Here is a 16,556-nt window from a genome sequence, read left to right as displayed (position 1 = left end):
GACACACTGCTCCACTGTACACCACTCAAATCTACACCCTTCCACTCTACAACACTCTACTCCTGCCACGATACTCCACAACACTTTACGCTACTCCATGACACTTCACTCCTCACCACGCCACTTAACTAGTGTTCGCCCCTCCATAACACTTCACTCTACAATACTCGACTCCATGCCACTCTCCTTCACAATGCAAACATTTGCCATGCTGAACAGCAGCCACTCTAGAGTACAACGCTGCTAAAACATACTGGCAAAGCCAGTAGCGCCTGCATAGGTGAGACCTATTGGCTTTGCCAATGCCTTTTCTTCAAGGACACCCTAACAATTTGAGTTTGAACAAGAAAGCCTTGGCTAAAAGAAAAGCACTAGTTGTGTGAAGTAACACAACATTAAGGGAAGATAAATATTTCGGAATCATCCAGGCAGAAGGTAAAGGATACACGCTCAGGATTCAGCACTGGGGTCTGTGCTCAAGGGCCCTTCAGGTGGACTGGAATTCCTTATAGTAATTATTGTTAGAATGCCTATCCTGACTCTAGGAATGCGCCTTGACACTAAAACTTGAGGAGTGCCACTCAGAACATCCTCCTGCCATACTTTTCACAGGAACTCCAATGTACACCAGAACCATTGCACTCTCTTTCTCTCACTCTCCAGCATCTCTTACTTCAAGGCTTGGTCACTGGTATGAGTCCTCCCTTCTGATGCAAAGAATTACCCTAAATGGGAAGTGGTGAAAGATCTTTGCTTCCAAAGACATCCTGGGAATTCAGGTTGGTAGCCCTTAGAGGACACAAGCTCTGCCCCTGGACACACGTCATACGACCCGGGAGGGAATTTACCCACCTCCAATGAGTGAGGCACAGGCAAGTAAACACCTGCAACATCTTCCAGTTTTGTGCAGCAATTGTCAAAAAGATAAGATTTTAATAACAGAAAAGAAACACCATCAGTTTATCTTTTTTACTGAGAACTGTGAATAGAAATGTGTGTAATGTATGTGAATATTCACACACTTTGAAAAACCCTGCTGCAAGTGAAAGAAAGGAATGTGCAGCAGAGGAAAAAAAGGAGACAGAAAATAAAAATCAAAAACATGAAATGATCTACATGTCCAGCTTAAACGCTACATAAAGAAGCATCATCAGGGTTTTTTGCATTTAATATTCAAATGAAGAAAATGCATTTTCTCTTAATTTTACGGGACTGCTAATCCCTCATTCGCAACAAGGTTATGAATCGAATGCTTGAATTCATCTCAGCTACTGGCAAATCAGTTGAGCCACATCCCAATCTATAGTTTTATGCTGACCACGCCACCTCAGTATGGGCCAAGCCATATGCTAATCAGCCTTGACCCTGCCCCTCATGGGAGCAGTCCGCCCTGAACTGCCAGGCCAGGTCCTCCCTGAAACAAAACAAGCAGCCCATGACAGGTTTTGCCCCAATAAGGGCTCATCAGCTGATTCCAGTTGCACAGTGAGCACAGGATAAACGTCTGGACATACCTGTAACACTAGGACGTAAACTGCAACAAGGTAATGGATGAAATGCTTGAATTAATCTCAGCCACATGCAAACGCTCATGGCTGTATCCCACTGCATCGTATTTCACCCACTATGCCACCTCAGTTTAGACCCAGGTGATCCTGCCCCACATGGGAACCATGAAAAGGCTCAAGACGTATTTGCATATAGTTGGTTCCAAACTGAGGTGACAGTGTGCAAAATAAAAGTAATTACTAGTAGCTGAGATGAATTACAGTATTCTGTCCATCACTTTCTGCATACTTTACTATGTAGCCCTAAGTAGGATGGATATGCTCAGACGTTGGTCCCTTGCACACAGTCACTGGGAAAAAAACAATACCCAGCTTATGAGCTCATAACAAGGGTTACAGCAGTCCTGGGTTGCTTGTGTTCCGGTTCATAGGGAACCTGGCCTGGAAATTCGGGCCGGACTGTTCCCAATGGAGCAAGATCTAGACTGAATTGCATATAGCTGGGTCCAAACTGAGGTGTATAGTGTGCAAAATAACAATAGACTGGGATGCAACCTCAAGTAATTTCCAGTGGTTGAGATAATTCAAGAGTTCCATCCATCACTTTTTGTATGCTTCAATACATCTTTCGTATGCACTTATACTAAAAATCAATCTCACCAAACTAAAGATCTGTTGGAGATGAATAAGCAGACTATCAAGAAACATTCCTCCAGGCACTCTTCCGAACCATGCGCGGTGGATAAAAACATCGAACAAGCAATCCCACAATTAATAAGCAGTGATGGAATGGAGAACCAGAAATATGAAGGAGCTGCAGAGTTCTAGGGTTCTTATGGATCTACTGGCTGAAACTATCTTTAGCTAGCCCTAGAATTAAACAGAACACAGCTCAAATATGGTTTACCGGATTAATATGCTCCTTAGTCGAGTGTACAGCTCTGGGTTTTGACAGTGCAACACCATTAACGACTGCGTAATCCTTGCCAACTCAACAGGTCGGTAATGATCCAAATGCTTGAGTAGGACTAAAGCTATTCTGAAATGATAAAAAACAGTTTTTCGCTAAAGATAAAGATGGAAAATATGCCAATTACCTTAACAAATAGCAAATATAGCCTGCATTTAAAATTACATTTGAAGGTTGAACGGATGGTGAAATGCCGCAGCAGTAGATAACTGTCTGCATTTGGCTACTAACAACAATAACAGTTTTGAATGTTCATGTTATCCATTCAGGGCAATGTCATTTAGTGAACCGACTTAACATTATGGCTTAGGCAATATGCAAAGTAGTGCCTTAGTGCACATAGAGCTAAGCGATACAAAAGGGGATGATGGACGGAGCGTTTGAGCAAATCAAACACTCACCCCCAGTTAACTGATCTGGGTTTAATCCATCACCCTTCTTTAGCTCACTCGGCCACCCCAGTTCAGACATGGCCATATGCAAATCAGTCTGACCCTGTGCCTCATGGGAACAGTCCAGCCCGAACTGCCAAGCCATGTCTTCCCTGGACCGGAAACAAGCATCCTGGGACCGGTTTCGGATTCATAATCCTCATCAGCCAGGCTATCTTGAATCCAGTGGCCAAGTGAGCCAGGGACTCACGTCTGAGCATTCCCTGCCACACTTAGGGCGAACAAAGCGATACAAAAGGGGATGATGGACGGAGCGTTTGAGCAAATCAAACACTCACCCCCAGTCAACTGATCTGGGTTTAATCCATCACCATTCTTTAGCTCACTCGGCCACCCCAGTTCAGACATGGCCATATGCAAATCAGTGCACATAGAGCTAGCACAGTGCCAACGGTTGCAGCAGTTAATCCAGTGCTGGAAGAAGTTTACCACGGAGGCTCGAAGCCCATATAGGTTTTAGAAGAAGAGTTAAGTGCATCCTCCCATTTAAATAAAACAACAGGAGTTCCTTTCCTTGTTCTTTCAGTTGTTATTTTTATTTACAGTAGTATTTCTATTGATCCATGAATATTGAAGTGTTCCACATGGTAACAAATGCAAAAGCAGCCAACACACGTTTCGGCCCCTCCATGGCTCATTAGCCCGAGGCTTTCTCAAGGCTCATTATTTAGGGCAAAATCAACCGCATAAGTTCCATATGGTTAATGTTAATATTTAATGGCAGTCAAATGAAGCAGACTAAATCATCTTGATAGATTTCATCTAGTCTTTGGTTAAAACCCGAAGTAGGAGTCCACCGGAAAGCCCATATAGCACCCCCAGCCCCCTTCTGCTAAAAAATGCTCTACCCAGGTAACTATCCACAGAGCTCTTCACACATCACAAGCTAAATGGGTTTGTTTTGCCATTTCTCATTTCACTTGTATTTTCTTAAAGACTTTTACTCATGGTAAACCACAGGCAAAAGTTGATGCCCGGTGCAGCAATGGAAAAGAAGATTAATCAGAAAAGGTACAGCAATGAAAAAGAATATTAATCAGAACATCCAACTTTTTTTCCTACAGAGTAAACTCAAAGTGAGTTTTAACAATGATGACACACTCATATTGCCAAGTTAAACCAATTATTCTTTTACAGCTAGTTGAGAATCAATATTTTCATTTCTTTTTCATAACATATCACAAAACCAGTACTGGGTGCTTCCATTTTAAAACAGTGGGGCAAATATTTTAACCCACTTACTGGCACTGTGAGAAACTCCCAAAGCTCTGAATCGTGGTCCGTTATAAAAAGTGTCTATAATGGGCCGCGATTGAGAGTTCGGGGGATGAGGCTGAAGCCAAGGCATTGCAAGCTTCTCACACTGGCTGTAAGGGGGTATAAAAGCAGTTTTCATTAAAACTTAAAAACAGCTTACTTACCCAGTACCTCGTGTTCCTGTTCGGTCCTGCAGTCCAAGGCTCGGAGGAAGAGAGGACTCTCATTTACCAATCCGGACACTGCTCTGATGCTGCTCAGAATACTACCCACTGCTCTGATGCTGCTCAGAATACTACCCAGCATGAGAGAAGCACCAGGACTGTTGGAGCGGGATGGCTCAACACTTCCTCAGGCACAGGGTGTCTAAGACCGCTCCAGTTGAAGAGGTTTAAAATGCGCATGTCAGGCTGGCCGTCGCAAGACAGCCGGCCACAGCGACATATGCAATATAAACTGGAGCACCAACCACCACTACTCCCTGCTGCCAATCAGCAGAAGTATCCCCGCCCCATCCTGGCACTCCGTTCTAGCTAGCTGCACTGAAAAATAGAATGGTAATAAAATCTCTTTATTACCATTTTATTTTTTCATGTTTGCTGAACTGGCAGCGGGGGAAGTGGCGAGGCTCCTCTGCCCTAATGGAGGAACCACTACTGTACAAAACTCTGCATAAAAACCAAGCACTACTCACACCAACAGATTTATTGATATATAGGATGTAAAAGAGATCAACATGTTTGTATTGGAATTCTTTTTCTCCCACACACCATCAAAAAGAACAGCCATAAAAAGGTCCAACAAAGGAGAAACCCTGCAATTGCTGAAGACAGCAGGCAAGTTGGTTAACAAAAATAAGACAGACTTGTCAAACATGTTTGCAGCAGAGGGTTCAAGGTTTTACTGCGTAGGACACTGCCATGCCACTTTGGGCAAATTCACTAATGCCTTCAGAAATGGTCATTGTAATACATATGTCAAGATACAGAACACAAATAAAACAAAAAATAATACCTGTCTTTGCTTGGGCCGGATGTGGAGAGAGAATGGCAATCACAAAGCTGGTATGCAATGTAAAATGGCCACCAATAGTGACTTTTCATCTATGGCTAGGTTTACTACTGTCCTGAATTATGTTTTGATCGCTTAAATAATACGTTTGGTCGCAGAGACGTTCATAAAGAAAATCCTAAATAAAGTGGCTTGGTATAGGCAAATACTAAAACCACTGTTTGCGCTAGTCTGTCTAGCAGTCCCAAAACAGTGAACCCTTACACAAGAAGGCGGCGAACAGGATTGCTAAATTCCCAAAAGGATGGTTTCACATATGGTGAAAGACCTGTAAATATCACAAGGGTGTTGAACAAGCTTCTCCAGTGAGCAGCTTGTAAACTACTTTTAGCTCGCTAGTTATCTGTAAGTAGCTCTCCTCTATGCAGCCCAACTTATTACATTAGAAACTATTTGTTGTTTGAGTTAATATAGGCAGACATAAATGGAGATTATGTATTTGAGATTAAACCGATATTTGAAAAAAAGAAAAATGGCAGAATTTCCTAAATATTTTTAAAGTTTATATTTAAGTGATAAATCATGTGACACTAGGGAGAGTTTTTACAAATGTTATTACCTTGGTACCAGAGGCATTGCAACTATGGCAGTTATTTATGTATTACCCATTCCATGTTGATGATGCCTTTATTACATAACTGCTAGCAACCATGCCTGATGCGCAGGGATGATTGCAGGGACCAACCTTGCATATGGTCAGCACGAATGTAATCGTGCTTGATGCGGACACTATTACATTGCTAATAATAGTAGCTCTCAATGTGTTTCATCATCATCAAGTCAACTTTATTCGGCAGGTTTATAACCATAAAAGTGCATAAATATATGAAACATCAAGATGGGAAATAAAGCTTCCCATTTGGAATCCCAATGGCCAACACCCATTACCATTGTACATTGCCTCAAAACAATGGGTATTGCAAGATGATGATCACTATTATCAGAGAAAAGTATAAGAGCCACATTGTCTCCACATCAACCCAGTCACAAGACAACCAGGTATACAAATCTGTATGCAGGTCCTAAACCTGTCAATATGAGGGGAGCTGGCACAACGGAAAGGAAGAACAAGAGAAGAGACAGAAAGGAGCAATAGAACGGTGTGCCACTGCAGTTAGACGCACTGCAATAAAAGCACATGCGTTGCACTACAGAGTGCCTCCCAACTGAGAAACAGAAAAAAGGTAAAAACTATGTAGCCAGGATCAAAGTCCTTGAAAAAAGGGAAGAGTTCTGCCAAAAGGTCTCAAACAGAACGGAAAGGGTTGCACAGTCAACGGTGTCAAAACAATGTAAGACAAGCACCATAATGAAGCCATCAGAAGTACAGAAAAAACCCTATCTGGAGGTAGGCATACAACACGACTGAGAGATCAAGCAAATTGCCTCTATTTATGTTCAGACACAGGCTGGGCAAATGTGTCAACAACACCAATCAACCAGCCCCTACTCCATACGTTTAATGACCCAGACACTGCAACCAAGACTTACACCAACCTACTCATAACTGCATTCTTCTGGAAGAGGCCAAAGATGTACTACAGTGCCAGTCCTCCAGGGCAAAAATTTAGCTACTAGGCACTTTTCAGTAACCAGACGTGTAAGCAGACGTTAAGGTATTCAAGAGGGTTGGCAACACCCCAAACGATACAGAAAAGAATGAACGGGGTGTAGGGGGCAGTGAATACAATTGGTCTGCAGCCACAGTCCAAAAGCATTGGCGAAAAAAACATGGGATGCCAGACAATATGAAATGATGTTACTACACCAGAACTACAATTTCAAAACCAGAAAAATTCTCATTCATCAGTTTGCAGGATAAAAAAAAAAAAAGAAGAAGATGTATTCAACAGTACAACAAAACAACCTGAACCATGGGACAGAAGCCTGTGCCAAGAGCTACTTCAGAATCTTCCTAAGAAGAAATGGCTCCATTCCAACATAGCCACAGCCCCCTGCCAACTTTGAAGCATCAGGGGAAAACCAGAAAATTAATGCAGTTCTGCAAATGGTCTCCCCAAAATGAGGACAAATCTCCAATCACAGGCAAAAGTTCTCAGAGGTCAGTACTTACACAACCTTTGATGAACTAACCTCCTGATTGCCCGCAACGACCCATACTGTTTTTTGCCAGATACAAAACTATTAGACGCCCATTAAGGCACAACACACTCTGATGATAAAATATAATCTTGAATAAAAACACTAGCAAATGAAACAATATAAGCGGTGATAGCTTAAAATTAGTACACGTACAGTAAATAACAGCATAGCAGAGGAACAACAGCTGTGAGCAGCAGTAGACCTGCAAGACTCCATCTGCAACTTTCACTCAAGTGGCCCATGATCAGTAATGTATACATTAGAAACTGGTTTGTGATTTCAAATATATGTTGGCAATCCGACGTTTAGAAAGGGTAGGTGAATGACTCCACAATATATCATGTGCGTCTCCCAATTGGTGTGAAACTCCAAAAGCCCTTTCTTCATCCACCACCACTGGAAGATGGTAGCATAGAGGACAGGTAAAAGGATTTTCAGGGAGCAGAGCCATCAGAAGACTGAAGCTGCTGCTGTCAATGATGGCAGACCTATGGAGCCACCTCTTCCCTGAAAGAAAAGGTGCATTTGTTGGGGCTCTTGGGTCAGCTACAAAGGTTGGAGCATTTGGAACTGTTAAAGCCCTGAAGTAGCATCAACATTTTCTGTACTACTGGTGGAATGGTTTCACTGGGGAGTCTAGACCAAGTGACTATACAATGGTGCAGCTATTTTTGAAACATTCCAGGGAGAAGTCTGCCTTCTCATCAAGCAGCCGCTCATCACTGAAAGATTTGTACTTGCTTTGACATCTTCTGAGATTCCAGTGGAACGCATCCAAGAGTATAACTGGTCCACCGTGACATAAAAAGCCAATGTCCATGGATCAAGCCATGGTGTTCAAAGAATCGAAGCTGCAATTCTGAATCCGTTTAGTAGCATCTAAACCACTGTCGATCTGTACAGAAACAGGCTTTTACATGTGGTCAGATAAACTAATAAGACACTATTTTGTGAGCTCACACAGGGCTTGACACAGCAGCCCAGAAGACATATGGCCTTCACAGTGCAAAGCTGAATGAAGCAAATACTTTTGACATCATAGAACCCTACCTTCTAGACTCTCAGTCAAGAGAAGCCGTAGGAAAGGCGTTCAGGATCAGCTTTGCAGAGAAAAATTGGACCACTAGGCTTTCTAGAGAGGAGTGCGATAGAAGGAAATCCCCCAAAGCCAACAGAAAAGCTGCAATAGTGTTACGTTGAGAGGTAGTAGAGGGTCTGATGCTGCAGGGAAAAAATATCTTAAGATTTCTCAAAATGTTAGATTTAACCTCTGCAGTAGGCAAAGTCAATTTTAACACTTCTGCAACTTTGTATTCCACCTAAGTAAACTAAAACCTCCTCTGAAGACAGTCCAGTACATAAAGAATGTATCCCTCTGAAGATGTTCCCATGTCATTGTGCTTTTTAAGTCCAATAAGAGGTTAGTGTCTTGTGTTGTAAGATGGAAGGAGATTATCAACCTCCTACTCATAGTCCTTTTAATGTCTGTAACCCTGGTCGAGCAGGAGTACAGCATCCAAGTCAAACCTGAAGAGCTGCTCAAAGCTGGCAAATATCTGGGTCCTAGTGAGATGTTCAAAAGGTTGATCATCCAAACTGGCCCTAACCTTTTCTTTTGCCTTTCAAAGTCCTTTTAGTTGGGAACATTGCTCCCTAGCACACTGGAATTGGATTTAAAAATCATCGAAGATCAACAAATTTGGGAGCAGAGCTCCAGATCTATAGTCAGAAACTGTGGAAAGAAAGGAACTGATGTCATGGGCAGGGGATTTGCTTATTTCGAGACCCGCTCCATCACTTTCAGGGACAACAATACAAAGCTACATGGTGCAACCTATGGCGCTCAAGAGCAATGCTTAGGAAAAGTTTCCGGATTCAGTCTGACAACTGGGGAGTATTCTAAGGAGAAGAATTTGCAGTTAGAAGAATCCATGAGAAGGATGATTTACTTACTTTAGATAAAGCCTTATCTGGTAGAGAGTATCTAGCTGCAGATTCCTTACCTTCTAATTATCCCACAGCATCAAACTGGATCTGGAAATGTTTTGTGAGTAGTACTCCTGTGTGCCAGTAGGTGGCATAGATAAACTCCACGTGGCGTCGTCCACGCCAGATGTGACATGTGCAGTGCCTAAATAAGCGCCACCGCAGAGTGCTGATGTCAGTTTCTTTTCATGACTTTCCACGCCACGAGCGCAGAGCCACAAAGAACACCAACCATTGGTGTGGAAAACTAGGGCCCTAAAAGGGGCCCAGCCCTGTCCCTAGAAATCTGTTTGCACACTAGGGAGGAAGGATGGGTCAGCAAGGAAACTGTGGCTAGATAGAGTCTCTACCAGATAAGATGTTACCGGAGTTTAAGTAATTTATTCATCTGATAAGAGACTTTTAGCCGCAGATTCCTTACCTTAGGATAGATACCCAAGCAATACCTCCCAGGAAGTGGGTCTGCAAAAAAATTTCATACTAAAAAGTCCTGCAGGTCTGAGTGGGCAAAGTGACCCTCCGGACAGACCTAACTGTCTAGGCAGTAGCATTCTGTGAACATGTGCAGAGAGACCCGCTTTACTGCCTGGCACATGTCCAAGACCGGAACTCTGTGTGCTAACGCAGTGGTCGCAGTGCTAGTTCTGGTGGAATGAGCACACAAGCTCTCGGGATTGCTTCTTGGCCAATGCGTAGCAGATTTTAATGTACAGTATGATCCATTGGGAGATGGTCCAATTATGCATGGCCTTTGCCTTCTTTGATTCGACATACCCCATGTACAATTGGTTCATCCACCCGGAACACTCTTGTGCAGTCAAGATAGAACAACCAGACTCTTTTTGGGTCCAGTCAGTGAAGTCGCTCCTCTTGTTTAGAGGGATGTGGCGAAGATTAAAAAGCAGGCAGGGTGATGGACTGGCCTACATGAAAAAGAGTGGGCACTTATGGCAGGAAGGAAGCTCTAGTTCGTAGATCCAGCTTGTATGGGTAAATGTTAAAGTATAGAGGCTTGGAAGACAACCTGTAGCTCACTGACCCTCCGGGCAGATGCTATTTACAGAAGACAATCTTGATATGAAGAAGCCAGAGAGGAGAGTTGTGCAATGTCTCAGGAGTGCTCATCAAAAAAGTGAGGACTAGATTAAGGTCCCACTGAGGCATGATGATGGGCGAAGGAGGCAACATATCAATTTATTTACAAAGCGCAACACTCATCCCCAGAGGGATTTCAGGGAGCTAGATTAGCAGCTCCACTGCACCTTGCCTCATAACCAGTTATAAGGGGAAATAGCCAGGTCTTCAAACTCTTTTGAAAGCTAAGATGTTCCAAGGTCAGGCGAACATCAATAGGGATTGATTCCAATGAATCGCAGCTAAATGAGAAAAAGAGTGGTCACCCATTCTGGCTTTTTTGATGCGCTTTGCGTTAGCTAGAGCTAAGTTTATCAAGTGAAGTGCTTGTATGGGCTTATAAATAGCCACTCAGCCATGCAGAATAGCAGGCCCAGTATCTATAAAATGCTTTATGTACATAGCATTGCAGCTTAAATGTAGGCCTCTTGCGTACAGCCAAGCAATTAAGTGAATTTAAACAGAGGTAGGCGGAACTATTTCGGACAATGTTACAAATGAGTCTGGCCGCTGCATTATGACTGGACTGCAAACGAGTAAACAAAAAAAGCTACCATTCTTAGCGATAGAGCATTGCAGTAATCCAGCCTGCTCATAATCATTGCCTAGATGACAGTTATTCACAAATCCACCAGAATCCAATGAAAGTGCTTGCGCAGTAGTCGGAGCAGACCAAAGTATTTGCCACATGTGGCATTTACCTGGTCCTGCGTGGAGAGAGGGTCAGTCAGTCAAATATCTTTATTCACTACATTTCTGTAGCATTAAAGCACATTGATAAATACAAGCAGAATACAAATACAGTTTACAGAAATATAAAAAACCCTCGCCCAGCTTGTGTGCACAGAGATACAGGCACAAACTCGTATCAAGTAAAAATAGCACAAATATTGGCCCACCCAACATAAAAGACTAGAACAACTGTAGTAACTTCTGTAAACACAGCAGCCTTACAGTATTTCACTTTTCTTTAATTTTAAAATCTGTCAAATAAAGGAGGCCACAGAGCAGCATATCAGGGGGCTAAGTCGCTGTTGAAAAAAAAAAGCTGGGCAGGTCTGCACTGTTTCAACTCAAAAACTTTAAATAATGTTAATTAAAGTTTCCTTCTAGGTATTTCTAGGTATCTGGTGAAAAGTGCAAAAGAACAGAATATGGAGGGTTGTCTGGGTGGATATACCATTACAGGAGAAAGGGGTCAGATTTGATAAAACGCGAGAGTGTGGTCGGGTTTCCAACCATATTGTGGTTTGATTATCCACTTCCAAATATGAACTGCGTGTTAATTGGGCAACATGAACATAGGGATGTTGCAAGACTGATTGCGTGCATCCCCCACGATATGTCACCCTAAAGAGCAGCTAGCCCACTGTGCCACAATATGTACCCCTATATCTAGACTGGTAGCAAATGGTTTTGGCAACCACAGAACATGACAACCCTGAGATCTCCCACGCATCGTGATAACCGACCTAGAGCCTTTTCGCTCAGTCACTCGTGCTCTCTTTCTCTCAGAGAATTATACAAGGAATACACAGTGGGGCGTTTTTTAATATTTATTGAACCATCATGATTATTGTATAGAATATATGGGCGGCATTGATCAAAAGACATAAGCATATGAGAGTAATTAACAATAGTGGACCGAATGAAGAGTTCCACCATCTTGCAATGAATATAAACGCAGGAATATAAAAAATATATATACATATGCTGCTACTGCACGTTCCATAACCTAGGTGCCTATGGTGTATGTATGTTTTCTGCTAAAAATCCCCCATTGGATGATCTAACCCTATTACCTGAAGGGGTAGTATGTGGGTCTCCATCTTGGTCACAAGTTGGACATCTATTGCAGATGAATCAACTAACAGCTGGGCTGAGGTTTCAGCATGTAGCAACATCACAAATGAGCGCAAGTGCTCCTCCGCCTAAACCCAGAAATGTGTGTTTATTTATAACAGAAAGCATCCGTGCCTTGGGCAGAGATTCTAGTCAGGCTGCAAATGTTTATGTACTATAGATAGCTAGGTTGCCCCATGGATGAAAACAAACAATCACAAATTTGCACAATGTATGTAGAGTCCTTGTATGTGAAGTTTAAGGCATCATTATAGTGTTCTTGCGAAGTTGATTTTGTAAGAAAGTATAGTTTCATGGAAACTAATCCGCACTGTCATGGTCACAAATGTGTGTCAAAAGTCATTGTGTGATAGGGAAGGAAACTTAAGAGAAACCTTGTGTATTGGGCAATGTTTGCCTCTAGGCCTAACCGGGACACATGACATAACTCTGCAAACATAAGTCAACTACCAGCTATGATTACAAATGCAACAGCATATATAAATGTAAAAACGAATTTCAAAATGCATTTTCAAAAGTAAACTAAAAACTATTAAAAAAGGTAATCATGCGATTTAGAAGCCAAAAGCAAAAAGAAAACTGTTTGAATTTGGCAAAAATAAAAACTAATTTATAAACAATTTACGATGCTAAAAACAAGACAAATTTCTCACCAAATGGAATAGCAGAATGTTTATGTGTTCAGAAAGGTAGCCAAAATATTTCTGTACACAGCATCCACATATGATGATCTCAGAGGGACACCTCAGAGCAGGTTTATAGAGCAAATATGTTCCCATCCAACCTACACAGGAGCCGCCAGGGGAGTAACTACTGCCCTGGGTACTCCCACCGAACCAGAGCAACGATCCAATTCACTAGGAGCACATGCATCCCAGGAGGCCTCACAGAATACGGCTAGAAGCAACGGAGTACACAGTGGACAGCTATACATATGGGGTTTTAAGGAGTCCAACAGATTTATGTCCGAAGGCTCAACCAGTTACGATCCCAGGCACAAATTCAAGGCACACACGAAAGTGCACAACAGACAGTGGAACAAGGGCTATACGCAGTAAAGTCAGACCGGCAGAAATGGTAAGAACCTATGTCCATTCAGTTCTCGAAGCAAGTGTGTGCCAAGGCAATGCACCATGCACTCACGGCACAGCAGCACTTGTGGTAGTGCTAGCTCCCGTTGTTCTCGAAATGAGACCTCCATTGCAGAACGTAAAAATTAAAATTGCAGTCCCGACAATCAAGAGCAGGACCAGCGGAAGTGAATATGCTACTTACCAGTATGCATCTGTTCTTGGCATGTAGGGCTGCTAACATTCATATCTATTGCATAGATCGCCGTCTAGTGTTGGGTCCGGATGATTGCACATTGTTGTCCTGGAAGAGTCTTCGAAGTATCACGAGATAGGTGGCTCCTCCCCTGGACTACAGTGCGCATGGACATCGACTCCATCCCCAGATTGTTTTTAGCCATTGTGGCAGAGATGGAGTGAAATAGTGTAAAGGATGTCCATGCTAATGATTGAATGCAAGAGAGTATCTGCAGCCGCTACGGCACCGGGGAGGAGGGTGGGCGATATGAATGTTAGCAGCCCTACATGCCAAGAACAGATGCATACTGGTAAGTAGCATATTCAGTTCGAGGCATGTGGGCTGCTAAATTCATATCTATTGCATAGAATACATAGCAGTCCCTCCATTAACGGCGGTTGCCCGTGCCAGCTGCAGAAGTCTGAAAAAGTGTCTTGAGAACAGCCTGTCCTACAGCTGCTTGCTGCTTGGAATGCACATCGACACAGTAATGTTTGGTAAATGTGTGCGGTGTAGCCCACGTGGCTGCTCTACAAATGTCTTCCAAAGGAATGTTCCCCAGGAAGGCCATGGAGGCCCCCAACTTGCGTGTGGAGTGCGCCCTTGGGGGTATTGTTAAAGTACGTTTAGCTTTTTGATAACAGATTTGAATGCACTTAACAATCCATCTGGCTATTCCTGCTTTGGAAATAGGGTTGCCTTTGTGCTGTGCTGAGAAGGCAACAAAAAGCTGTTGTGTTTTCCTAAAGTGTTGTGTTCTGTCAATGTAGTACATCAACGCCCTCCTAACGTCCAATGTATGGAGCATTCTTTCCGCTACTGTTTGTGGGTTTTGAAAGAATGCGGGCAGGTCAATAGTTTGGTTGATATGAAACTGACACCACTTTCGGAAGGAATTTGGGGTTAGTGCGTAGTACTACCCTGTTTGAATGAATTTGTATGAATGGCTCCTGGATTGTGAGCGCTTGCAGCTCACTAACACGCCTGAGCGATGTAATAGCAATAAGAAAAGCCACTTTCCATGTCAGGAACTGAATTTCGCAGGAGTGCAGTGGCTCAAAAGGTGGGCCCATCAGCCTAGTGAGGACCACATTGAGGTTCCACACTGGAGCTGGTGGTGTTCTCGGAGGAATGACTCGTTTCAGTCCCTCCAGGAAGGCTTTAATGGCAGGCACCCTGAAAACAGAGAGATGCTGCCTGTTCTGGAGATAAGCCGCTATGGCGGATAAGTGTATCCGAATGGAAGCGTACGCTAGATTGCATTTGTAAAGATGTAACAAATAGCAGATGATGTTAGGAATGGATGCATCCAGCGGGTTGATATTGTGTTCTGTACAGTAAATGACAAACCGCTTCCATTTTGCTGCATAGCAAGCTCTGGTAGTGGGCTTTCTCGCCTCTCGTATGATATCCATGCATTCAGGAGGCAGGTTGAGGTAGCCAAACTCTAGGACCTCAGGAGACAGATCCGAGGTTGAGCTGTTGCGGATCTGGATGCTGAATGTCGCCATGGCTCTGCGTCAAGAGGCTTGGAGAGAGATGCAGCCTTTGATGCGGTACCACGGAAAGTTCTAGAAACGTGGTGTACCATGGTTGGCGTGCCCACGTTGGAGCAACTAGGATGAGCGTCAACGACTGTTGCTTTAGCTTTCTTGCCACCAGCGGAATGAGGCGCTAGGGGAAAAGTGTACGCAAATCTGCCTGACCAGTTCATCCATATCGCATTCCCTTGCGATTCTGGGTGAGGGAACCTGGCGGCAAAGCTTTGGCATTTTGCGTTTTCCCTTGTGGCAAACAGGTCTATCTCTGGATGACCCCATTGCTGGAAGTACGGGTGGAGTACTGATGGATGTATCTCCCACTCGTGCATTTGATGGCTGTATCTGCTGAGCAGATCCGCCATCTGATTGTCCTTGCCCGGGAGGTGTTCTGCCATGAGGAAAATGTTCCTCTGAATGGCCCACTTCCACATGCTCTGAGCCAGATGAGACAGCTGTGGCGAGTGAGTACCTCCCTGCTTTTGGATGTAGTACATGGCTGTCATGTTGTCCGTCCGGATCAACACGACCTTGTTGCACAGATGTACTTTGAAGGACTTGAGCGCCATGAAGATTGCCATCAATTCCAGGTAGTTGATGTGCAACTTCCGTTGCTGAGTTGTCCACAGTCCCTGCACCGTGTAGTGGAGCACATGAGCTCCCCACCCTTGGAGAGATGCGTCCGTTGTTAGGATAATCTGTGGCACAGGCTCTTGGAACGGTCGTCCCTTGCAAAGGTTGTGTGGATTCCACCAATGCAGAGAGTTGTATGCCCGACCGGTCACCAACACTAGGTCTGTCAGTTGTCCCCGAGCTTGTGTCCACTGATTTGCTAAGCATTCTTGGAGCGGACGCATATGCAACCTTGCGTGCGGGACTATGAAGATGCAGGAGGCCATCATGCCTATCAACTGCATGAACACTCTCGCTGGTAGTGAGTGTTGCGGTCTGAACCTCTGGATCAGCGACTGAATGTTGTCGATCCTGACCGGGTTTGGCTGAGCCATAGCAGTCAGGGTATTTATTGTTGCGCCCAGATACTGCCGCACATGGGCTGGTTGAAGGTGCGACTTTGGGTAGTTTAGCGAGAACCCCAGACTGTGAAGGAGGCGAATGGTGTGGGACATGTCTGCCGCGCACTTCCGTTCCGACTTTGCTTGAACGAGCCAGTCGTCTAGGTAAGGGTAGACATGTATGTTCTGTCTCCTGAGGTGCGCCGCAACTGTCGCCAGACACTTTGTAAACACTCTGGGGGCAGTGGTCACTCCGAAGGGTAGGACCTTGAACTGATAATGCCTGTTGTGGATGGTGAACCTGAGGTATTTTCTGTGGGATGGGTGGAGTGGTATGTGAAAATAAGCATCCT

At 43.9% G+C, this 16,556-nt stretch overlaps 1 protein-coding gene across 2 annotated transcripts in view; it reads right to left on the bottom strand.

The window, feature by feature from the left end:
• The window catches only part of FASTKD1 (FAST kinase domains 1), a 253,793-nt gene that overhangs the window by 139,218 nt on the left and 98,019 nt on the right, over window positions 1-16,556 (bottom strand). For both annotated transcript variants that reach the window (XM_078681609.1, XM_078681610.1), the window contains one exon: window positions 2,416-2,547. In XM_078681609.1, the coding sequence (XP_078537735.1) occupies window positions 2,416-2,547 (132 nt within the window). The remainder of the gene's footprint in view (window positions 1-2,415; window positions 2,548-16,556) is intronic.

The sequence above is a fragment of the Lissotriton helveticus genome, chromosome 3_1 (genome assembly GCF_964261635.1).
Source record: "Lissotriton helveticus chromosome 3_1, aLisHel1.1, whole genome shotgun sequence".
In the NCBI taxonomy this organism is placed as follows: Eukaryota; Metazoa; Chordata; class Amphibia; order Caudata; family Salamandridae; genus Lissotriton; species Lissotriton helveticus.
Note: the sequence above shows the minus strand (reverse complement) of the source record. Positions and strands in the feature narration are given on the sequence as shown.